General features: G+C 28.3%; 1 protein-coding gene across 1 annotated transcript; it reads left to right on the top strand.

Annotated features, from left to right (window-relative positions):
- Window positions 1–27,080, top strand: LOC100198016 (uncharacterized). Its single transcript, XM_065790546.1, has 10 exons — window positions 1–1,028; window positions 1,485–1,586; window positions 4,024–4,183; window positions 12,224–12,336; window positions 20,078–20,227; window positions 20,333–20,546; window positions 20,832–21,062; window positions 21,156–22,790; window positions 23,472–25,286; window positions 26,004–27,080. The coding sequence occupies exons 1-10, from the start codon at window positions 993–995 to the stop codon at window positions 26,453–26,455; spliced, it is 4,908 nt and encodes a 1,635-aa protein (XP_065646618.1). The 5' UTR covers window positions 1–992; the 3' UTR covers window positions 26,456–27,080.
- Window positions 27,081–27,150: the final 70 nt, after the last annotated feature.

Below are 27,150 nucleotides of genomic sequence, written 5' to 3' on the forward strand. Positions count from 1 at the left end.
ATTACCTAAATTTTTATTTTAGCCATCATTGTCCTTGTCATCGTCATCGCTATTAACGATTAACAATGAGTAAAATTTTGAATGAAGCATGAAAAACATTAAACATAACTATATAAAATTTGTGGAAATTTTTACACAATTTTTAAACGCAACACCGAGCAGTCAGAAAACGAACCTAAAAAACGAATCAAGAAATAAATAGAAAAGTATTGCATTAAATACCCTTGTAGACAGATGCACAGTTGCTAGGAGAAACGCATTTATTCATATTTGTGAAAGTGTTAATAATTCTTGATAAATTGTAAAATGTGGGTAGCCTGGAACTAATGATAATTGGTTTTAAAATACATTTTTAAAATTCCCAAGAAATATTTTGAAGAAGAAACTGTTCCATGCCTCAAATGATTTTGATAGTTAAATTTTTTAATAATTGTTTGCTGCAAAATATTAGAAGCATACAAAATGGCAGCAAAAAAATTCCGACAATCATATAAAATAAAAATTGGTATTACTTTTTTCTTTTTTAATTTTTATTTTCCTGTATAGCTAAGTGTAAGTTGTTATTTTTAGTTTGATAATGCAAAGGAAAAAGGTTGCTCCAACCTGTTCGCTAACCAATAACGAGCTAATTTACTCTCCAGGGTTCAGGTCATAAGCTCAAATATTTGGCGTATAGTTTTGTTGGAACGTTTTGTTATTTGAGCACTCAGCGTTTCTAACGAACCCACTAGCCGCATCTAAAAACCAATGAACGGTATCAAAAAAGATCAAGTGCGCAAAGAAGTAATTTCTTGAAGCCGCATCTAATTTTTTTCAAAATCTGGCATAAAAATATTTTATATTGCTAGCAGTTTTCTATTTTGCAATTTTTTTGGTTTAAAAGATATAATATATTTTAACTTCCATAATGAAACAGTAGGAGACAGGGCTTAAAAGCGTATATTCCAGTTAGAGTTTGTTAAAAATAAGTTACTTGTCGGTAATGGTGCGAGATGAAAGACAGGGAAGGACAAACTAAATTGAATATGGTTTGTAACCACGTTTTTTTTTCAAAATTATAAATATCAGATTAAATAATAAAACAATAATAAATATTTGTTCAAATTGACCAGTAGCGTAATCAGGGGTGTGTATTTACACCCTTATATTACATCACACACACACACACACATATATATATATATATACATATATATATATATATATATATATATATATATATATATATATATATATATATATATATATATATATATGTATATATATATATATATATATATATATATATATATATATATATATATATATATATATATATATATACATATATATATACAATATATATATAATATATATATATATATATATATTGTATATATATATGTATATATATATATATATATATGTATATATATATATATATATATATATATATATATATATATATATATATATATTTTTAAATATATGTATATATATTTTAGATATTGAAAAACGCTTTGCTGTTATTATTATGTTCTTTCATTAAATCTGAAATATTATCTTCAAAGAAACCAAATATTGTTTTTATAGTTGCTGACGATTTGGTAAGCTATTATATTATATATACGTACAAACATACATATGCATATATATATATATATATATATATATATATATATATATATATATATATATATATATATATATATATATATATATATATATCATACAGATAGTCAAGGAATTTGTATTTTAATTAATTTTAATCATTGAAGCTTTTTTTTTTGAATTTAATAATACTTAAAAAACTTTATAAATTAATACGGCCATTGGGTGCGATGATTACAATTGTAACAATTGATTTATATGAAATACTTCTAGATTTTAAACTTTTCAGTGAAACAAGAAGTTATTTTCGACCAACTTAAAATTGCTAAAGATTCTATTGCTAAAGATTCTATTGGTAAAGATTCTATTGCTAAAGATTCTATTGCTAAAGATTCTATTGCTAAAGATTCTATTGCTAAAGATTCTATTGCTAAAGATTATATTGCTAAAGATTGCTAAAGATAAAAATGCTAAAAATTAATACGGCCATTGGGTGCGATGATTACAATTGTAACAATTGATTTTTATGAAATACTTCTAGATTTTAAACTTTTCAGTGAAACAAGAAGTTATTTTCGACCAACTTAAAATTGCTAAAGATTCCCCTGAATTTAAAGGAACAGAAATTTTTAAATAACATATAACTATTCGATTTCTGTATTTGCTTTCTTAAAAATGTTTTCTCAAAAATGCATTTATTTTACAACATAATATACAAATATCTTTCAGTAAATAAAATGTTAAAATCCCATTTCATTCTTAGAAATTAGATAGGTTTATTTTAAGCCTTTAATTCTAAATTACACTTCTTATAAAACTGGTAATAAAATTAAATTATTAAATCACTGAAAGTTTCGCTAGATTTTTAAGGTTACATAAGCAGTTTATCCAAATCATGTTTCTTCGTAAGCAGTTTATCCAAACCATGTTTCCTCGTCTACAATTATATTGTGTTAGATACAACTCTTGAAGTCCAACAAGGATCTTCGCTTTGAACTTTCCTCGTTCATGTTGACGATTTTCAAAGCCAATTATTTAATGTTGATAGTAAAGAGAACAAAAGCTAAACATTCTAATCGACAAAGACCTGTCGTAGAAAAATCATATTGAAACCAAAAAGAATAATGAAATATAATACAAAGCAAAAAATTCTATTAAAAACCATGCCATAATTTTAGTTTCATTTTATATGTTTATTATTATTTATTTACTATATATACCAATTAAATAATAAACAGAATTTTTATTTATGTTCTATATTTGGTATAAAGTAGTGAACCAATGTTTTATCAACAGTGATTTTATTTTGTTTAAAACAATCCACACAGTACTTTAAATATGTTTGATTAGTTTATAGCGGTTCCTAATTTGCACGACAAAATTTTTATCATTATCTTTGTTTAAAATAAAGCTCACTAAATCATGTGAGATGCTTATAGCCTAATCAATTCGCATATTTTCATAAGTCAATCATCTACAGTATACCATGATATGGTGTTCAGTAATTGGGTTTAACTTTTCTATTTTGAAATCTTGAATCTTCCAGTATTCCGGTGATCTTCAAGGTTCAACAACTTAAATTAAATTAATTAAATTGTATAAATTCAGCAACTCAGTTGAAAAGCATTGCAAGCAAAAGTAAAGAGTCTTTATCCATTATTAAAGTTAAGGCTGTTTAACAGCAAGTGAAAGTTAAGAGTCATTTTCCTTTGTTAAAGCTAAGGCTGTTTACGGTCTCCAAAAGCCCTTAAATCTAATGCTAATTTTAAATGAGAAAGTACGCTAATTATTGTAATTAAAATTATTATTTTAAGTTTAAAACATATTTAATACGTTCATTATCAAAAACTTAACTGCTTTTATGTTAAAGGATTGTTTGAATCGTTAAGTCACTTTAAAATTATATCATATAATATCATCAAATAATTCCGTTATGTCATGTAAAATGAAACAATTTAAAACAGTTTTAAAACTGTTTGAAACAATTTAAAAAATCTGTTGACTTTGAAAATGAGAGCTATAATTGAGATGACTCCAATATTCATCTGATCCTCACAACCGGAGTCGACTGCCATTGCATTAATTTGATAATAGCAGCTGAAATTTCTTATTTGATGATAAATATATCATTAATTATAACATAATTATAAGTATAAATACTTTAGAGATACTTTTACTTTTATGGTGTGAATGAAGTAAAGCCTCAAATTTTTTAACAATTACCCAGTGGGCACACCAACGTTGGAATAACGTCGTTAGTATGTATTAACTTTGGAGAGACTATAAAATTAGAATGCATGTAATTTGTCGAATTCTCCAATGCCAGCCAACGTTTTGATTTTTTTTTAGTTTATTTTTTTTTAAGTTTTCCTTATAATTCTGCATGCTTATTATGAGTTTTAAATGTTTACATTTTTAATTTTTAAAAACCAGGGTTGGGATGATGTAAGTTTTCATGGCTCCCCACAGATACCAACGCCAAATATAGATTCATTAGCAAAAAGTGGAGTGATATTAAACAACTATTATGTGTCGCCATCTTCTTTTGCAACAAAGACAGAGTTTATGACAGGAAAATACGCAACTCATTTAGGTATGACTTTTCTTTCGTAAACAAATGTATGTAAACACAAATATATAAGATAATATAAATATATAAAAAATGTATATATATATATATATATATATATATATATATATATATATATATATATATATATATATATATATATATATATGTATAAACATTTAAAATACTTTTAATGCTTAACTAATATTTTATCTTTATTGTTTATTATTATCATTAACACAGTAAAATATTTGTAAATAATCCGATTTTCGTTTCAGTCATTTATTAGATGTATATTCATCCTGTACTATGGTACTCAAAATCTTTTTTTTTTTTTTTTTTTAAATATTACAACTTTGGACACCTAGAAAAAAAAAAGCAACTATTCTCAAATTTAAAAAAAAATCATTTTTTTATTATAAATAAATGTTGTTTTGATTACTTATTATTTAAATTTAATTTTCTATTTCAAACTGGTAATTATTAAGATAAGTGATCCGTTTCAAAGCAAAGAAAATACCTGACGTATAAATGCAGTACAAAGTCTTTTTTTTTTAATTTTAAACGGTGTTATTACTGCTTAATTTATGACTACTATCGCACTAACTATTTTGTAGCTACGTTGGTTCTGCTTAAATACATATTTATAACATTGTAACATGTAAACAAAAACAACTTTTTTTCGTATACGGTTTTTATTTGAATGAAAGATGTTCTGTGTAATAATATTTATCTGAGGAAAATTGTTTTCTGCTGCTACCTCTTTTAGAGAGCCTCTTAAGCAGTCCTCTTGCACCTCTTAAGCAGTGACTAAAAAAACAAAAACAGATACTTACTGTAGACCAACTATGTACCTTTAACTTTTCCTATAGATTTAAAACTTGCATTAAATTATTAAGGGATAAGAAGTATTCAATCTTATAAACTTTAATTAATAAAATAGGTTAATCATAATTCAATCATAATTCATAGGTTAATCATAAATAATCTTATATTCATAGGTTTTTGTTTTCTGCATTGATTTGTAAGTAAGGTTTCCTAAACCCATTTTTAGCTTTCAAAAGGAAGCTAAGCAGCTGTAAAAAGTTAAAGTATTAACAATGTTTTGTATGGCTCAACGGTGGTGTCTCTGTTGATATCTTCTTGAGCTCATTGTTTTTATTCTAATGTTTGTGGAGTTCTTTGTGGATTTTGAATTTACGGCAACTTAAGAAGTTCTTTGTTACCTCTTTGGATTTACTGAAAGGGATGCGGTATTCGCATAGCTCATTATTTAGGGTGCTTATTTATGTTTGAGTTATCTCTCATAGTTTAAATCTTGAACTTATGACTAGAATATATTAAAAATTAAAAACCATTATTACCACCAAATTATTTCAACTTATATTTCACAAATATATTTGTAACCTTTGCAGTACTTTTTTATCTAGTGAACTTAATCTTTTGCAAAACGTACATACACCATTTAATTTTAAAGTCGTAATAATAATGTATGTTTTGCTGATATTTGTAAAGACTTCAACAGCCATATATTTAAGTTGGTCACATATTTAAGCCACATATTTAAGTTTGACATGTATTCATGCATCAACGTATTTTTTGACTTTTATATTACTTGTTTTCGCACTATTTCACTTCGTCACATTTTTTATGTTTTTATAACATCCATCTTTTATAGATGTTGTGTTGGTTTTTAATTATTTCAAATTTATATGCTAATATTGTTTAGTATGATATGTAATAAAATCACTAAAAATTACTTCTTTTTTTTTTAGTAACTTTAATATCATACTAAATGGCTCAACTCTAGTAACAGTGACCTTGCTGACACAAAAATTTAAAGATTTAACTGCAATCATTCATCAAGCAAACTTTTTATTTTGCTTTCCAAAAAATTTTTATCATTTACCCTAATTTTTTCTGGTCTGGTGTTTAATATATCCTTAAGCTCAGTTTCTCTTTATCATTTTACAGCTGGTTTAAATCTCTTTTCCTTCATCAGGTTCTTCTTACAATCGAGTTCTTTGAGCAATTTAAAGATTGACCGTAAGTGTTCTAGTAGTTTTTTTTTCGTGAAGGTCATTGGTTTGATGTCATTCATCTGTTTTCTAACAAATGTGCTTCTTATAAAGTCTCCTTTTTAATTTAGACAGACTCAAAAGATTTTTTTATTTCATTTTTTTTTTTCTTTCTTGAATTTTAGTTCTCAGCATTGTTTATTTATTTTAACTAGGTGAATTTTTCTGAGAATAACTATTTTATGATAATCTTTTTTAATAATCAAAGAAATTTGTACAAAATTTGTTGTCAAATGTATTGGCTACTTAATCTTCTATATAAGTAAGCAGTGGCATCGCTCTGGGTAACACCAACCTTAGCAACGCCACTGTAAGATGTTTGAGACTTTTTTGAAAATTCATAAATAGAAAAAAAGCTAAAAAAATAAGAAAAACTGATAAAACAACAATCTCAATGCAAAACTTTGCAAAGTTTTGCATTGAGGTGTTGTTTTACTATTACTACATACAACACTTATTACATATCAATACTAATATTTAAATACAATTTTTCGTGAGATCAAATCTGAGTGCTAATGTGCATTTTACATCTTTGCACGTATAATCAACCTTTTTTCAAGTTTATTTTTGATTTTGAAAAAAAATGTTTTTATCAATCTTCTTGTTTATTGATAGACTACTTACTATAAATTTAAAAGATGAAAAAATTTGAGATTGATTATGATTCTCATTAAGATGGTATTTTATGAATCCCCTAAAATCCTTATGATTCTCATTAAGATGATATTTTATGAATCCCCTAAAATCCTTATGATTCTCATTAAGATGGTATTTTATGAATCCCCTAAAATCCTTATGATTCTCATTAAGATGGTATTTTATGAATCCCCTAAAATCCTTATGATTCTCATTAAGATGGTATTTTATGAATCCCCTAAAATCCTTATGATTCTCATTAAGATGGTATTTTATGAATCCCCTAAAATCCTTATGATTCTCATTAAGATGGTATTTTATGAATCCCCTCAAATCCTTATGATTCTCATTAAGATGGTATTTTATGAATCCCCTAAAATCTTTATGATTCTCATTAAGATGGTATTTTATGAATCCCCTAAAATCCTTATGATTCTCATTAAGATGGTATTTTATGAATCCCCTAAAAACAATGTCAAGCTTTTCATATAAGCAAAAATTATCAGCTCTGGTGATAACTTTGTCAGAGGCGCATGCGCTGTTTTTTGGACTTTTTTTTGGAAAGTTTTTGAAAACTAAGAGATTTTTTTATGAAGTTTGTAATTTTTTGATAACTATAAATGTAGTTGAGAATAGTAAAACAATGGCTTAAAAACTCGTTCTCTTAAGTTTGGGGTAGGGGAAGAACTATTAAGGACTTTTTAGTTCTCAGGCTTCAATAATTGCAATTTTTTGGAAATCAACCTTTTTTGGCATATCTATATTTAGTTATTATAAACACTAAATAATGTGATATCCGCCCCTTTATTCATGTCAATGATTCATGTCAATGAGACACATAGAGGGGTATATATAGGCTCATAGAGGCACATATTACATATAAAAACATTTGCACTATGTTATCATATCTAATGTGCAGATTAGATATATTTACTGTAGATCACGTTTTGATATAAGTTTGCTTTCGATAACACTTTTGCTTTATATCACTCCACAATAGATAACACTTATTTTTGTTTTTAAGTGTATTTTTGTTTTTATTATATTATGATTTTACAACTTTACACAAAAAGTTCTATTTTTATTTGCAATTTTTTTTAAAAAGATGTCTAAATTTCATTAGCTGAAGCTACGTAGTTTATAGTAAATTTTGAAAAACATTTAGTTAAAAAGGAAACATATAAAAATTCCCTTAACACCACGTTTCACTCCCCTTTTATGATTGATTACGATAGATAATTTTATTCTGATTTAAAATTAAATAAAATTTGGTTTAAAATAATTTTTTTCCTATTTGAAAAATGTTCAAATTTGATGTTAAAAATATTTAAAAATGCAATAAAAAACATTAATTCGTCACCTTTTTAAAGTGTGCATTTTTTTTTTCAACTTCAACATCAGAGTACTTTTCTTTAATATTCTGACCTATGTTTTATTAAAATTTTTAAACAACAAACAAATCAGAAAGATGACAATCATATCTTCAAAAATTGAATGCAACAACAAACAATTGAATGCGTTCTTAAAATTCTTTAAAATATTTAAAAACGGTTGTACAGTCGTATAACACAAAATAGAAGAACAGCCAGCTTACTCTATTCATAGGTTGTAAAATATTAAAGTAAAAATTATTTTTCCCTCTACTTTTAAATAGCTTATTTTTTAAATATTTATGAAAATACGCTTCTTATGAGACCCAGGTTGACACTTTGAGACCCAGGTTGACACTTTGGGACTTCGGTTGACACTTTTAAATAATCTTTTGAAAATATTAAAGGTTTTACCTATGCTAAAGATTTCAACCGAAATATTTACCAAATATCAACTTGATTGCCAAATATCAAGTTGATGTGATAGTGAAAAATGGGTTGCATAATTAAAATCATAACGGGAAACGTTATACAAAAAGCGCATTGATTGCTCAGTAACGAAAAAATTTTTATTTTTGACCTGTGTTATTTAGACTACACATCAGGGAAGCGAAGTCGGAGTCCGGAGTCTGCAAATCCTTGTTTTTACACGGAATACAGAATTAAATTAAATTTGTTTAGCCAACAGTTACATAAAAAACAGTTTACCAGTAAAAGGACGAATGCATTGTATAACACTGCATACGGCAAGCCGCCCGGGATATAAATTAATCAAATATTAGCAGCTTGTTTATGCCATACATTGCCTATAACAGACATTGATTTTAAAGAGTATAAGAGGTGAATCATAGCATCATATCATACTTTTTAGCCGTACTTAAAATCTTTGGTGTCCTCTAATAACTTGATGCAAAATTTTGTTTTTGCAAACTTTTGCAAAATTGGGTCAAAAATTTAATCAATATCAAAAATCTAAAACGAAATAAAAACGTTCTTAGAAGAGTAGTCTCGATCTTCAGAAAAAGAAAATAGTATTGAACGTCTTCTTCAAATCACAACTCATGTACTGTCCTCTTGTGTGAGTGTGTTGTAGTAAAGCAACAAATGCAAAAATTAATAAGTTACATGTAAGGGCTCTTCGGTTGATATACAAAGAAAACGAATCGTCATTCAAAAAGCTTTTAAAGTAAAATAACTATGTCTCAGCACATCAATGAAATTTGCAATTTTTAGCTATAGAGATGTTTAAAATTTAAAATGATCGTAACGAAAGCTTAAGTCGCATTATATTTGTTTATAAGAAAACGCTTAATACTCGAAGTAATGCTTACTTTAGTACCCCTTAAATTAAATCGAAATTTGTACGAAAAACATTCACTTTGCTATCTAGGACCATAAATTTGGAGCTTCATCCCAATAGACAGTTCTTCCTTAACCAACATCATAAGTTTAAAAAAAAAAACTGAAAAGTAGTAGGCAATTAAATGCCCATGCAAACTATGCCATGAATAAATGAAAGAAAGACAAAAAAAAATAGCTTTTATAATTAAAATAAAAAGTAATTAAATGGTAATAGGTCACTAAAGAAAAAAAAAATAGGGTTATCAATGTCCCGATTTTTCGCAGCAGAACACAATGGGAATTTTAATTAATTTAGCGCTTCGCTTTCCTACGTAAAAACAGGGGCTACGTTAGCTTCGCACAAATATTTACCCACTTAAATTTGTTCCAGCCGTGGCGCTGTTCTAGCTCAGAACCAAGTGGTTCGTGGTTCGTGGTTCGATGCCTGCGTTGATGCTAAAGTAAAATAAAGTATTTTTCTGACGAGTTTTCGTAATGATATTATTTAAACTAAAAGATATGGTTTTACTGATAAAATCTTTTTACGCACTGTTTAAATTTATCTTTAATCTATATTTTATCATTAAAATTAAATGAAAAAGCATTACAACATAACGCATTAAAAAGGTTTAAATACGCGTTTAGTTTACAAGTTATTATAATAACAATTATTATAACTTAATTAGTTAATTAATTAATTATATAATTTTATATAAAATAAGAGAAGAATGACGCGTAGAAAAACAATCTTGGCACGACAAACGGAATTTTTTGCTTACCTGGCGAGCGCTCTACCATTACACTACATATATAATAAATGGCCGGAGCAAGTGGAAGACGCTTATTGTCATATCGCCGAGCCCCGTTTACATTGTCAGTTTATGAAACAAATTAAGAATTAAAAGTTAAAACTTTACTGTTTGAAAATTATATAGTAAAACACAATATATTACAAATAGTAAATCGTATAATAAGATATATATTCTTTCTTTTAGCTATTTATTTTTCATTTTTATAAGAAGAAAATAAGAAAACAATTTAAAATAAAAATAAGTGAGTAATGATGACTTTTTTCAGTTTAATTATTTTAGGTACTAATTTTAAAAAAATTTTCAAAGATCGAAGTCATTTTCTTATAGAAATCGTTTAGATTCTCTTTTAAATTATTCTGGGGAGAAGTTAAGAAGAGTTTTATTTTTAATAATATTTCCCAAAAAAATTGAAGTTAACAATTTGTGTGTGTGTGTGTGTGTGTGTGTGTGTGTGTGTGTGTGTGTGTGTGTGTGTGTGTATTTTAAACCAAAATTTATGTGTGTATATTAGACCAAAAAAATCTTCAATAGTTAAGTGGCTGGACGTTTGAATCTTGTTAATTGATGAAAAAAATAAATCCTTAAAATTTCAAATTTCAATTAACTAAATTAACAATTAACTAAAGGGTAGTTTAGCATACGGCAAGTTGGGCAACTAAAATATCTCAAAAATTACGAATCGTATAACAAAACATCTAATGGGTGAAAATTAGGGAGTTAGAATGTTAACACAATGCGCAACAAAAGATTGCTGGAAAGCATTTGAGTAAGGTACACGGTCACTTTTTCTATTTTGGACCAAAAAAGTGAAAAATAATACTTTTGCTATTTTTCTCTTGTTTATAAACTTTTTTAATCTGCCATCACTTAAGTGTTGATATTTTACCAATTTATTGAACTTTCGATCAAAATTAGTCGTTTTTTCCTAGGTCTTACTTTTTTCTTTATGACCAAACTGATATGTAACCTTGTCTAGTAGGGGTAAGTTGAGCTGCTTTGAAATAAATAAAACTGAACTATCGAACTCAAAAAAACAACTTTGATGAGAAATAATTTAACGGTACATTATTTATGTACATTTTTAAATTAGTAATTTTTGAACCGGGTTTCAAAGTTCAAGACTTGTATCAAAAGTTGTGTAAAATAATATTTTTATATTTTATGACTCAACTTACCCTACAGTATTGCTTAACTTACCCCGCTGGGTAAGTTGAGCGATACTGGCAGGTTGAGCAGCACCGCAAACTTTAGCCAATATCTTCTCAAAAAATTTAAAAATTATACTTTTTTTTTTAACAAACTTTTATCACTTTAAATTTTTTTAGCATTGAAATTATCTTATAAATATTCAAAAAATTATGTAAATTTGGCTTGCACGGTTATGAGATCTGTTAGATTTAGTAAAAATTGCTCGATTAGCCTCGATCTATCGTACTATTCAACAAGGCCCTAACATTAAAATAAAAGTTCTTTAAAAGTTAATTAACCTGGTACTCAAAAGAAGCAAAATAATATATGAATTTCAAAAATAATAATCGTTTTATAAAAAGTATATTTTATATATATATATTTTTTTTATTAAAAACTTGTAAAAATACAGCTTTTTCATTTACAGTTTTGATGCAATTAAATTTAAAATAATAATTGCAGTATAAAAAGTTTTTTTTTTTTTAATTTCAATATAATATATATATACCATTTCAATATAAATGGTATATATATATATATATATTATATATATATATATATATATATATATATATATATATATATATATATATATATATATATATATATATATATATATATATATAATTTATATTGCAGGTACGCAACATGGTGTTTTGCATAACAAGCAACCTTTTGGTTTACCACACACTGAAAAGATACTTCCTCAGTATTTAAAAGAGGCTGGATACAACAACTATGCTGTTGGAAAAGTACGTCATTTTAATTTTGATCAATTGGAATGAATTACAGCTATTTATATATTATATATATTTATATACATTGAAGAAATAAAAACTAACTGACATGCTATAGGAACCCTGTGTCAAGATGACTATGATAACAATTTTTGTTGCTTATTAATTCATATTCAAGTATAGCAAAGTTTATTTTACATGAACATGTTTGTGCTGTTAAATATACTAACCTTTACTTATTCAAATAAAAAAAAATTAAAGTTAATTTCATTTTTTCACAACCTTAACAAATTGTCATCTTGCCCCAGTACTGGGGCAAGATGACTCTGACCTTCGGGCAAGATGACAACGTCAAAAATAGTTCAAAATATTTTATCTTTAGAACATGTTACATGATTTAACAAACGATAGCGGTGTTTTTACCTCTTAATGTAATGTTGAAGTGTTTAGTTGTACCGCTCACAGTGGTCACAAATAAAAATACTGTTTTCATAATTGGTCACCACTCTTGGAATTAACAGCACTGAGTTTACTCTTCTGTTGGAGGATCACAATATTCCACTTTACAAGCAGGACATCTTATAACATCATCCTTTGATGTTGATGCAATTAGATTGTTTGTTCTGGATTTTATAGACTTAGGCGAACAGAAACTTAGCTTGAGTTTATTTACACCCTTATTAGCTTCATGAGTTTCTTTTCGTTGTTATTTAAACTTTCTTGATCTTTGTTTTGCATTTTTATTTGTTTTAAAAGTTTTTTGAGGGGTGAGGATTCTTGGGCTTGTTTTTTCGCTTTTTTGTTTCAAAATTTTTTATTTTGAATCCAAAAACACTAACCTACTTCATTGGTGCACCAAAGATGGTTTTCTACTACTTGGGTCTGAAGATTAGCATTATTATTCTCAGTTTCATTGCCAACACGTCATGTTCAGTAGTTTTTGCAGCAGCAAATTCATGTTTGCTAAACACAAGTTAATTTTTAAAGCTCTTTCCCACATTCTTTAAAGTCATTACCATCATTTCCAACTGTAGCTGCTTTAAAGTAAGAGGTGCTCAAAAGATAATATTTTTTTCTGTGATAGGTTGTCTTGGATGAGTTACCATAAAGTTGTCACATGCATGGTTATAATAGGTCATCAAAGAGCTGGAGAAGATGTGGTGTGTGTGAGGGCAACCCAACCAAAATGATGTTTTTCTCTCTGCGATATAATATAGCCTCCAAAGTTATGCGAGTTTTGTGATTGTCAATAATCAATAGAGCAGGAGATTTATTGCCTGGTTTAAAGTCTGAAAGTGCTTCAAAAATAATTAAAAAGGTTTTATTGTTGCTCCAGCCGTTATTCCTGCTGTGGTCTACTGGCAAAAATCAGAAAAGGTGGCAGGTAAAAGACAATAGCGCTAATGCAACATTTATAGTTACATTTCTTTCTCTCTCTGCTGAAAAAATTTTAGATAATCTTCTAGTTCCTGTAGGACTGTGAATTATGAGTAGCTTATTTGGTGCAGTAGACAAACCTGACTCATCTGAATTGTAGATTGAAGAAGCATGAAATTTATATTTTTTCCGTTGCTCCCTTAAAATGTTTAAAAACTTGTTTATGCTTAGTTTATTGAAACCCATTGCTCTGGCCATCAATATTGCTTCTTGTTTACGTACACTAAATTTACGTTTCCTTTTAAAATCTGCCAGTAAGTCTACTCCTGCCATCTTTGTATTCTTGTTGAACGTATACAAAGTATCATAGTTTCTAGCAAAGTCAAAAAATTATTCTTCTTCACTGTTACTTTGCAAATCCTAAAAACATTTTAGCCATTGCTGTTATGTATGATTTTAAATTTTCCAACTGTGCAGCATTAAAGACTTCTCTAAATCTTCCTCCGTGAACCGGCATCTCCTAAAATAAAAACTAGTATTCTAATGAAAAAAATCCAGGACTCAAATTTTATATATTTAAATACAGATTTAATGACAGAATTTAAACTAAGAGGTTAGGACAATTAATTACTAGGTTCAAATTAATGTTTTTCTTAAAATCAGTTTAAAATTCATTCTATCATTTTCATTTTTTTCAGCTTTTGAATCATAATCATGATAATTTTAACAAATTCCGAAAAACGGGGCAAGACGAAGAGCTCGCCAACTTGCCACCATCATCTTGCCCCAGACCGTGGTTTAAAAATATTCGTTTTTCTTGCCATAAAGGAAGGCAATTAATTGACCTTTTTTTTTGTAATAGGTAGTACTTAAGCTAAGTTACTTATAAATGATAAAGTAAAACAAAATAGTTTACCTATATCTGTAGCAGAGATTATTTACACATCCATAAAAGTTATATCGTGGTGATACTAATACAAAAATGACAATTTCAGCATCTCTATACACTTTTTAACGAAAAGTTTATAGGAGAGTCAGAAGTGTCCAATAAATGCTGCCACAAAATGAAAATTTAAGGTATTCTTCATCTTGCCCTGGTCTTCCCTAACTAAACTGTTTTGAAGTTTAAAAAAGTCTTGAGCCTAATAAAGTGGACTCACGTTCTAATAGAAAAATATCTATTACTTCTTTTTCAAAGCAGCAACTGAAAACCAGTATATTTTCTTATACTTTTTTAGAGAATCTTTACCCTCACCTCCAACCACTCCCCTACCCATTACGCCACCTCACTTTTTTCTTAAGGTAGTCTGTAAACAAAAAGTATAATTTTTAAAAACTTTTATATCAATGGTTAAATTTAGAAAATTTTTTTTTTTGCACTATGAAAGCAGCTTTTTTTGAAATGCTTTGAATTTGTGAATTTTTTGTTTTTTGAACGATAAAAGAAAAATTTTAGTTAAAATAATTTTTCTCCGGCTTTTTATTTTTGGGTTTGCAATTTTTACATAAATTTATGAGATAAATTTAAATCTTTTTATGAAATCAAAGATAATAAAAAAATTTTATTACCTTTGATTCTTACATCTTATATCTCTTTGATTCTTACTTCTCACATGTTCATCAACTGACTCTCAATTTTTTTATCACATGTTCATCAACTGACTCTCAATTGCTTGTTTTTCCTCGAAGAACCGAAGATATATGTTCTCCGGTTTCAAGTTCTTTGTTTAATTGTCGTAATATAGGAAAGCATTTATCTGCCCTTGACATTTTAAAATGCGCTGGTATTTACAAATCCATCACCGAGCGCTCAAAATTTGTTTTAAAGAGTTAGTGTGTCTTTTCCCTCTAACTTATAATGTCCTTTGATTCTGGCTAACTGCCATCTGGATGAAAATTTATTCCTGCTCAAAAAAGGTCATCGTACAGATCCTGGAAATAACAGCCCTATTTCCGTTTTCTCTGCAGTTAGCAAATTAATGAAAAGAATAATGCACGATGTCATGACTGAACACCTAGTAAAGCAAAAACTGTTATCTTGGAATCAACATGTTTTTTTCAGATCTAGATCGTGCGTCACAAATCGTTAAAGTACGGGATATTATTACTGAAGCTTTAAGTAATAACTCATCTCAAATTGGCTAGCTATAGCTTTTGCGATAAGATTCTCGATTGACTCAAGGATTATCTAGACTGTAGGAACAGCGTGTTATTTTTAGCAATTTCTGTTCTGAATGCATGGACGTCTTAAGTTGTGTTCCTCAAAGATCAGTTATAGGACCTCTGCTTTTCATCGTTGATATGCTGAAATTAGTTAAATATACTTGCAGACTTTTTGACGATATTAGTCAGTTGGTTTCCAAATTAAAACCAATTATAGACAATTATGGCGTTAATATTATATATGATTAGCCAAGACTTTGATGTATGGAGCTTAGCATAAACAAATGCAAGGTTCTAAAGTTTCATTGTAATTCCACAGAAATTGATATCCCGTTGACTATGTTAGGCTAAAAAAATATTTGCATTCTTTTTGAAGATTCACGATTGAACATTGAGTATCCGAATCAATTGTCAATCTGCAAGATCTGTCGAGAGAACATTGGTTATCCTAATTAATTGTTCAGCTACTCTATACTTGAGAGAGATACTCAAAAGAGCTTAAAAAAAATGGAATAATATATATATATATATATATATATATATATATATATATATACATATATATATATATATATATATATATATATATATATATATATATATATATATATATATATATATATATATATATATATATATATATATATATATATATATATATATATATATATATATATATATATATATATATATATATATGTATATATATATATATATATATATATATATATATATATATATATATATGTATATATATATATATATGTATATATATATATATATATATATATATATATATGTATATATATATATATATGTGTATACATATATATATATATATATATATATATATATATATATATATATATATATATATATATATATATATATATATATATATATATATATATATATATATATATATATATATATATATATATATATATATATATATATATATATATATATATATACAGGCCCTGATTAAGGTCTACAATGCCCATAGGCTGTAAAAAATTTGGTGCCCCCAATTAAAATTTTTTTTTTACATATTTCTCTACTCGACACTTGAATAAGTAATAAAACTTTATTTTAGGATTATTAGCCACATCAATATGTACATGTAAATAATACCTATGTGAAAACAAATAAAAACATAAAATTAAAATTATTCAAAATATATTTTAGATATGTAAAAATATAAAATAATCATATTACAAAAAGTAACAAACCATTATTTTATATTTTTCTTTTTCTTGTTTTTTGATGGGCAAATGTGTTAATAGTATCATTAAAATCTAATTTTTCATCCAATTCTGCTTCAATGCTAAATATTGCTAATGCATTCAGTCTTTCCTCATTCATGGTTGACCTCAAGTAGGATTTTACTCTTTTAAGTACAGAAAAAGCTCTTTCGCCTGAGCAGTTTGAAACTGCTGTACTAAGGTACATAGCCTAAAAAAAAAATAGTTTTTAATGTTGTTAATGTTTATGACTTTTTTCAAATTATTTTATGTGTATTTTAAAATTAATAAGTTAAACATAACTTTCTCTTTTTTTTTCTCTTGGAATCTTTGGCATACTCGGAACAATCAGTAATTTCTACAACCTTATTTTCAAAAACATCAAAATCATCTCTGATCTGTACCAAGTAATTTTCAAGGCCATTATATAGGTCTAATACTGTATAAAGATCAATGTCAGTTGATTGTAATTTTTTATTTGTAGCATTAAAACTAAAATCATATTAAACTTTATATTAATTTATTTATCTATAAAGCTGACCCTAATAAAATAAAATAAATGAAGCATAATTTATTATTTAAAAATAATTAATTTATAGAGTGAAAAATACATGTTTAATATTGAATTCCATATGCATATCATTAAACCAGTTTCTAAAGTTTTTAATCTTGCAAGCAACCCATTAGCTTCTACTTTATATTCAGCTTTTTCTTTCTGATTATTAACTATACTATGCAAAGCTTCAATTATAAATGCATAAGAATTAAATAAAGCATGGCAAGCATCAAAACGAGCACTCCAGCGAGTTACTGATAAATTTTTTACAGTAAGATTTTTCTTCAAATATGTTTTTAAAATGTCCCAACGTGCAGTAGAACTAGAAAAAAAATTGTATAGTTCCTGGAGAAGCATAAAAAATGAAGTAGCAGAATTACAACTTTCTGCTGCACACGTTCCGACCAAGTTATTTCTCGCATTGTCGTAGCTCTGGCCACGACAATTTTCTATTGGTATATTGTGTGAATTAAGAAAATCCGTTACAAAATTGCTCATTTCTTCAGATTTATGACCACTGTTTGGAATGAATATTAAAAATCTTTCTGCAGGTACACCACTAGGTAAAACATATCTTAATGCAATAACAAGTTGATTGACGTTTGCTATATCAGGTGTAGCATCAACAATTAAAGAATAATACTTGGCTGCTTTTAATTCTTTTAATATAATTTTAATTATATCATTCTTCATCAAAAGTAAAAGTTCTTCATAGATTGTGGATAAAAAATAAGATGGAGTTCCTTTCCCTCTATTCCCATATTTTTCTATATGTTGAGCAATAAAAGGGTCAAATTTAGCAAGTAATTTTGTTAAATTGTTCATTATCACCTCTGAATGATAAACCTTTTGCACCAAGAAATTTAATTACTTCAACAATTCGATGAAGAACAGCTTTCCAGTAATTCATTTCATCAGTCACTTGTGTTGCCAATTGAGTGTCAATTCTACCTACATCACTTTGTAATGTAATAAAACTTAATGTATTATTTTTATGTGCCAAAGAATTTTCGTGCCTGGAAATAAGTAAATGTCCATTTTTCCAATCATTAAATCCAGCATCTCCCAGTTGAGTCCTGCATCCAAATAATTTTCATGGAGCACAAAATAATACAAATTTTGAAATTGAATAAACAAGCCATTTCCGTGAAACATTTTCTCCGTTTTTTCGATTTTTCGTAAAGATTGATTCACTACAATAACGATCATAATCAGAATAAGATCGTTTTGATAAGGTAAAATCTGCATCAATGTTCTGATCATATCCAAATTTTGCAATTTATATACGACATATATTACTATTTGTCCAATCTTCTGGATCTTTAAAGTTATTTGTATTATTCTGCGTAAGAGGATTAGGAATGACATTTAGCTCAGATTTTTCTGATTCCTCATTTACATCAACAACTGATTGATCTGAAGAAGACGCAGTACATTGAATAGAAGTAGAAGTAGTAGAACAATTATTAGTAATAGTTATATCATTTGAAGATTCTAGTTTATTATCTTCAACACAACTAGGGGTAATGTTATTTATTTGTTTGAAAAAATTATTTAACCTAGGTATTTTACTAAGTAAAATCACTTCTTTTTCTTTTTTAAAAATTACACGCTTTCTCGCTTGGGCTCCACTAATATGTCATTTCTGATCCATTTTTACATAAATATCAAACACTAAACTATATATAAAACGCACTACTCGCACTAAAGTAAAACCTTTATAATTTAAATTTACAAGTTACAATAGTGTTAACAAAACATACGTACGATCAAACGGAAGACCGCACGACAAAACGCATTGATTATTACTATTTCAAATTTCCGATATTATTTAAATAAAAATAACATCAGGATAGTATTGTGCTTATTGTAAATAATTATTTTACAGATTGTACAATTTTTCTAGTTTAAAAAAAAAAAAAAAGGATAGTATGTAGTGCCCGTGCCCCTAAATCCGTGGTTGTGTAGGCTGAAGCCTACACTGCTTACGCCTTAATCCGGGCCTGTATATATATATATATATACATATATACATACATATATATATATATATATATATATATATATATATATATATATATATATATATATATATATATATATATATATATGTATGTATATATATATATATATATATATATATATATATATATATATATATATATGTATATAAATATATATATATATATATATATATATATATATATATATATATATATATATATATATATATATATATATATATATATATTTAAAAAGTTTTCTACTTTATATTTCTTCAGTATTTTTTTAAACTTTTTATTATATCAGCAAAACTCTTATAAATAATTTTTTAATTATAAGAATTTAAATTTTTAATAATTTAAGATACTAAATTTAAGCCTTATAAAAAATATTTTTATTTAACTATTTTTAGTGGGCTCTAGGTTACTACAAAGAGGAGATGTTACCTTGGAAACGCGGCTTTGATTTTTTTTATGGAGGACTAACCAGCTCGGGGAAAGACTATTACACTCATTCTGCTTTTGACGAAAACTACGGTCTTGATTTGAGAAGAAATAATGAAGTAAGTAAATATTTATATCTACACTAAATATGTTTCCAAAGTTTCTAAATACTTTCCATAAGTCTAAAAAATTTGTAATTTTATAGTAATACCTTGCTTTTGTAGGTTATTCATAATGAGACTGGAAACTATATTACAGAAGTTTATACTAGAGAGGCTGTAAACATAATTAAAAACTACAATGACAATAAACCGTTGTTTTTGTATGTTGCTCACCAAGCGGTTCATACCGGTAATGCCGATGATCCACTTCAAGCGCCCGAATCCTACCTAAAGAAATTGAATCATATTAAAAATATAAAAAGAAAACTGTTTGCGGGTTAGTATAAAATTGTATACAGTAAAATTTCAAATTTTATATTATATTTATTTTTGTTAAACTAAAATTGTATTAAACCTACAATACTTCATTATTTTCTGCATTGCTCATCTGCATCTTTTTGTGTACTTTGTCAATTTATTAGTTTAGTTAATTCGTTATTAGTTTATACTTGTAATAATTCTTTTATTATAAGTATAAATTTATTTTTATTTGCCGAAATAAATAATATGAATATTATTTTTATCTAAACGAATATAAATATTTTTGTAAATACTTTTAAAGGTATGGTACTTGCATTAGATGAGTCTGTTCTGAACATAACTATAGCTCTTGCTCAGAAGGGTCTGCTAGATAATACAGTAATTGTATTTACTACAAATGCCGGTGGCGCTGTTGGAGGACAGGAACTTAGTAGCGCTTCAAATTTTCCGCTTCGAGGATCAAAACTTACAGTTTGGGAAGGAGGTATTCGAGCCGTGGCTTTTGTATATAGTGACTTAATAAAGAACAAAGGTATATATATTTTTTTGCTTTTACTTAAGTGTGCTCATTATATAAGGGTCTAAATCTTTGAAAAACATTTAAGATCAAAAAATACATTTTTAGGTAGAGTTAGTCTTGAAATGTATCATTCTACAGACTGGCTGTTAACTGCATTAGGTTTGGCGGGTATAAATACTAAAGGAATAAAAGTAGATGGATTCGATGTTTGGAAGTCCATAAGCGAAGGTGAAGTGTCTCCACGATTTGAAATTCTTCATCAATTTGATCCTTTGGCAAAAAATCTTTGCAGTTTAAGAGTCGGAGATTATAAGTTGGTTATCAACCAAGATATTGGCTTTTATGGTGATTGGTATCCACGTCCAGCTGAAATCGGAGAACTTCGTTATTTAAAAAGAATTGAAACCCTGCCAAATGCTAAAGTAACTTGTGATAAAAACTATCCGCATCCATTTTTGGAGATGCATGCTCCACCTTGTGACCCTATAAAAAAACCTTGTATGTTTAATATCCAATGGGATCCTTGCGAATTTCACAATTTGGCAGAATTTATGCCAAATACACTAAAAGTTCTTTTGGATCGGTTACAATTTTATCGTTTAACGTTAGTTAAACCTATATACCCAAGCGTAGATTCTCAAGCAGATCCTGAAAATAGCGATGGTGTTTGGTCTCCCTGGGTAAACAGTTCTATTGCTTCAATGAATTTCCACCAACAGCAACCAACAATAAAACTTGATACACCAAATACAAATAAAGCTGTTTTTAACGGTAACCAAATGACCGTAAACAACAAAGAATCTACTGAAGTTAATCTACCTGCCCAAACAAGTAACAACGTATTAGAAAAGACAGTTCAAGTTACAGCAACAACATCTCCACCACTCTACTCCATCATGGATCAGGTAGTTACGCCTTTGATTTTAGGACCTGGTTTGATGGTTAACTCTGCCAACGAATCAAGAAAAATTGAACCAACTATACTTTTAAGTAACAACCAGTTTAACCAGTTTGAGACTTCTCCACAAATTGTATCTGATTCAGGTTTCGGGACTACTCAGCCTCCCCCAAAGCTTATAACCTCTTATCTAGTAAAGAATATTTCAGAATATGAATCTCCAGCTGAGTCTAATGTAGTAAATTATGTATTAAACTCATCAACGCCATCATTTGTTGACCAAATTTACAATAATAATATTAATAAAGATTTTACAACGATCGTAAACAATGAAGTACCAAATCAAAAAACGAGTTCAGTTATTCAAAGTACAAACGCACCCACTGAAAAATCAAATCCAAACAATCTAGTACTTGAACATTTTGACGATGTAAACAAAGCATCGAAAAATATAGAAGACAGTAGCTTCGGAATTCAAATTATTAATAGAAATGCGTCAAAGCAACTAGAAAACTCACGTGTACATTTAACTGATAACGAACTTCAATCAATTAATAAAACAGGTAAAATTGACATGGTCGGTAAAACAACTGAGGTATATGTTGTACAAAATCAAAATAGCTTAAATCCTTTGCAAACCAACTTGGTTGAAGATAATTTATCTTTAAATAAAAACATTTCAAAGGTTGTTACTTCAGTTACAAACGATGGTTTATTTTTTAACACAATAAATAACGTAGCATCGGTGAACCAAAATAAGCTTGTATTAGAATCAGGAAACCAAAATAAACTCAAAACAACGATTCCTCCGATCATTGATTACAATGACATCACTGGTCAAGGTAAGCATGCGATGCCTTTTCCCAATCCTGGAGAAAAAGCTTCTGCTTTTGGTTCAATTAAAATTTCAGGTGCAACTGGAGGGACGGGCTTTGTTTTGAGTAAGGCTATAGCTGGAGAAAATTCATTAACTCACTTTAATGTATTAAACAATGATGGATCTCAGACATCAAAGGTTTCTTTTTCTAAAGAATTTAATCCACTGGGACCTAGTGTGAGTGGCAGTAGCGCTTCCACACTTCATAATTCACCAAACATTTATTTAACTGAAAACGCAGGAATAAAACCATTAATACCACTCAATGTTTCTTTACCACATTCAGACTTTATTCCAAAATCTACTTATTCACCTCTCATTAATTCACCTAACTACTCAATACCTCCCGTTCATTCATCCAAAATACCAATAACAACACTTCCTCCTCCACTGACGTTTACTTCTACGTCACAATATCCTTTATTATACACTTCAACATCTCCCTTATTGACAAAATTGTCTCCAAATTCTTTGTTTACTTTACAAGACATATCAGATAAACAGTTACCGCAAAAGTTTTCTCCAGCATTTCCTCCAGGATACACTAAAAAGCTAAATTTTTTTGCACCATATATACTTGATTCTGATTCAAATGAGGTTTACTCAAATAAATATAAAAATAATAATATAACCCATTATTTTGCAGGGAAAACTGGAAAGAATCTGGGATATACTCCATCATCTGGGATTACTCCATCAGCGATATTGCCTTCACAAACAGTCCCAGTGGTAAATGGAGTGACAAATAAAGTTGTAGAACAAGGCGCAGTATCAATAACTCCTGAAATGATTCACAACCCAATTGAACCGTCTTATCCTGAAATTGTTACTGAGGCTAAATTACCTCCTGCTGAAAAGTACCTGCCGTTGTCTGCTTCTTTACGTCCGGAGAATAAAAATGAAAAACTTAAAACAGGAAGTGCTTCAAAAGGTTCACTTTCATTGGGAAGCGGAAGTGAAACATCCACATCTACAGAAACAGAAGTTAGTGCAAACTCATTAACGGAAGCCAAAACAGACTCAAAGTTGCCTGCGCTTCAAAAACCTTATATTTTAGCTAATTTAAAGAATATTGCTGATGCAGGTTCTTCTGGTAAAACTGGTTTATCAAGTGAAGTTGCGTTATTAACTGGATCTGATCTTGGACCTGGTAAAGTTCAACTTCCTTCAGCGCAAAACTTTATTAAAGAGCCAGAATATCAATCAATAACAAAACCTGACTTTGATAAGCCACAAAATCCTTTTAAACAAGGGGGATCTTCTTCTAGAATGTCAGCTGGATCATCTGCAGGTGGAGGTTCAGAAACAGAAACGGAAACCGTTGTAGGTGCTGGGGCAAGCACTGGATCTGGAACAAAAATTGGAACAAATCAAGGCAATAAAGGACCTAGAGTTAAACCTAAAAATTTTTCTGCTAAAGGGTCAGCTAAGTTGCTTAAACAAAAAAACACTCCCGAAAACAATAACGCTGAAAAATATAAACTCTCTTCCCTTAAAAATAGTAAAGGATTAAAATCATCTCTGAATCCTTTAGCAGGACATGAATTAGATTCCAGTGACTTTAGTTTATTAAATTTGCAACAAAGCAATTTTCCTAATGCTGTTATTGCTGGATATCGACCATTTCAATCCGTAAATGATGTAATAAGCGATTCTGCTAATCAAATGTGCGGTGAAAGTAGAAACTGCATTAGCAAGATGCCAATCATTAATTATCAAGAAGCCACTGAACCTGAAGAAAAAGTCAAGCTATACCAAAACAAAAGCTCTGGAATTGAAATTCATGAATCTCAAAACATTTTCAGATCAATTAAAGCTGGAATTCGGGTTACGGAAAGTGGTGATAGGACACAAGCAACTAGCAACCAATTGCCTGTCAATAACAATCAGCAATCTGTTGCTGTTAATAATTCCCAAAATAAAACATCTAATTGGCAACCTAAATTAGATGAGGCTGTATTAAACGGACTGCCAGCGCAAGAAAAGCTGCACAAATTTTTTGGAGAAATTAAAGTTGACAACAAGAAAATGTTTTTTATATCAGGAACAGCAAGTGAAGACAAAGACCTTGTATATACACAAACCGATTCAAGTGGTCTTTTAACACAAAATGACGTGCGAAAACATAATATTGGTTTTAATGTAGTGCTTCCTTCTAACATTGTTAAACAGCTATCTGCTCCTGAATCTCTCTATACACCAAAATCGAGAGTTGAAAACGCTACAAAGACACAAGGCACCTTACACAATATTGGTGAAAAAACATCTATTCATCAAAAAAATAAGCCTATTACCAAAGTTTTTGATTCAGTTGCAGACACTGCACGAAGTAGAAAAATGAAAGTTGAAAGCCCACCTGTTGAAGAAAATCTTCCTGGTATACGTGGGAACATTGAAACAATTAATGTTGAAGTAATGGGAGGCATGAATGGAGATATCGGAGCAACTAAACCATTAAAAGGTTTATTAACAAACAATTTTTACTTTATTTATTTAACCTCTAATTTCATAATATGTAATCCATAAGTAAGCGAGAGATATCTTAAAATACTGCTTTGAGACCAGGGTCGGACTGGCACTAAGAAACGCGGAGGGGGAAGGGAAGATATAGATAGGGCCCTTATAGGTAGCAAAAAATTTAGCAAAAATACGTTAAACCCTTAATTGCATAGTATTTTCATAAAAGGGGATAGGAAAATAAAAATTGATGCATATTGACAATAATTAGTTATTATTAATTTGTATTTTTGTGCGTTTTTGATCTATAGGGAGGCCTAGTACCTTTAGACATAGCAGGGGCTTGGGGAGAATACCCTAACCTGCCTCGCCAGTCCGACTCTGATTGAGACTTTAGGATATTACATATAAATAATACTTTTGTGTTAATCGAGTAACGAAAAATAGATGGTGATTTTTTACATGAAAAGCAAGTATTATATTGGGATGTTCCCAAGTAATGAAACATTTTATATATTAGAATATTTTTAATATGATATAAAAATTTTTAACGAAATATTCGAGATATTGAATTCCTTTTACATATTTAGATTTCTTGTTTTATTAAAAATAAGTGTTTAATACTTGTTTTATCAAGTTTTATTTTACTCAACAATATTGTGAATTTCCATTTATTTATTATGTAAAGACAGAAATACAATTATACTTACAATATTTTTAGGTGGTCTTGGCGAAAACCGGAAATTGAGCGATGACTTCGTCAAGTCTGAAATCATTAATGTCACTGATAACGTCATAGAAGCAAAAATTGAACCCAGTAGTAATATTGACGCTGGTGATTTAGGTTCTATTGTGACACTTGTAGGAAAAGTTAAAGTTGATCGGCTGAGTTCAAAGCATATGAAAGGCAGTCACAATATAACAAAGGAAAACAACGCTCACAAAAAGACAGTAAAAGACCATATGTCTGTTAAGCAACCAAAGCTAAATAGCAGCACCGAAACAAACGCTGCAAACATTAACAGCTTAAAAGGTCCAACAAACTCTTTCATTGTGTCGTCAGTAATAGTAGTATTGTTGGCATCGTTCGTTGTAGTAGGAATGGCTGTTGTTGCGGTCGTTGCTGTTGTTGCTCGGCATTGTCGTGTAGCAAAACACTTTGATGCAAGTTAAACTGTTTGGGCTTTTGGAATAAATTGATTAAAATCTGTTTGAATATGAGCCAACATAAAAAAACAATAAAATCTGATGTTTGTGTCCCGTGTCGGGATTTCGTGTAAAATGTCATGTATAATATTTGGGTTTTTGCATTCTATGAGTGCCAAATATCAATATATAGCCGAATAATGTATTTGAGTTAGGCTGCATATTGGTCTTATGTTATTTTTGTATATTTGTTACAAGTTCAAATTCAGTTATTTTTTTCGATAAAAATTGATATTGACGATCGGGTTACGTTTCGGCACAACGGTAACAGTTTTAGATAATGGAACAAAAATTTTTTTAAATGTTCATTATTTTGTACATGACTAGAAAATAGAGTATATAAAAAACAATTAGTAAAACTAATTATATACTTTTTCATTACTAGGTTGTTTTTGATTTTTATTTTTTATTCGGAACTTTAAATAAGAATAGTGTTTAATAAAAACCATAATAAAAACAAAACGCAGTTAATATCTTATAGATTACTATTATTCTATGGTTTTGAGATATTTAACAGTTCAAGTTATGTAATTTTGTTATTTTTTTTGCGTATTTTCTGAGCTTGAAATAAATCACAAAGTTTTTTTTTTAATGTTTTCTATTCAACATCCGTAATCGCTGAGATTATCTTAGTTACTTTATCGCAACAATTGGCCGAACAA

This window comes from Hydra vulgaris, chromosome 02 (assembly GCF_038396675.1).
Source record: "Hydra vulgaris chromosome 02, alternate assembly HydraT2T_AEP".
NCBI lineage: Eukaryota > Metazoa > Cnidaria > Hydrozoa > Anthoathecata > Hydridae > Hydra > Hydra vulgaris.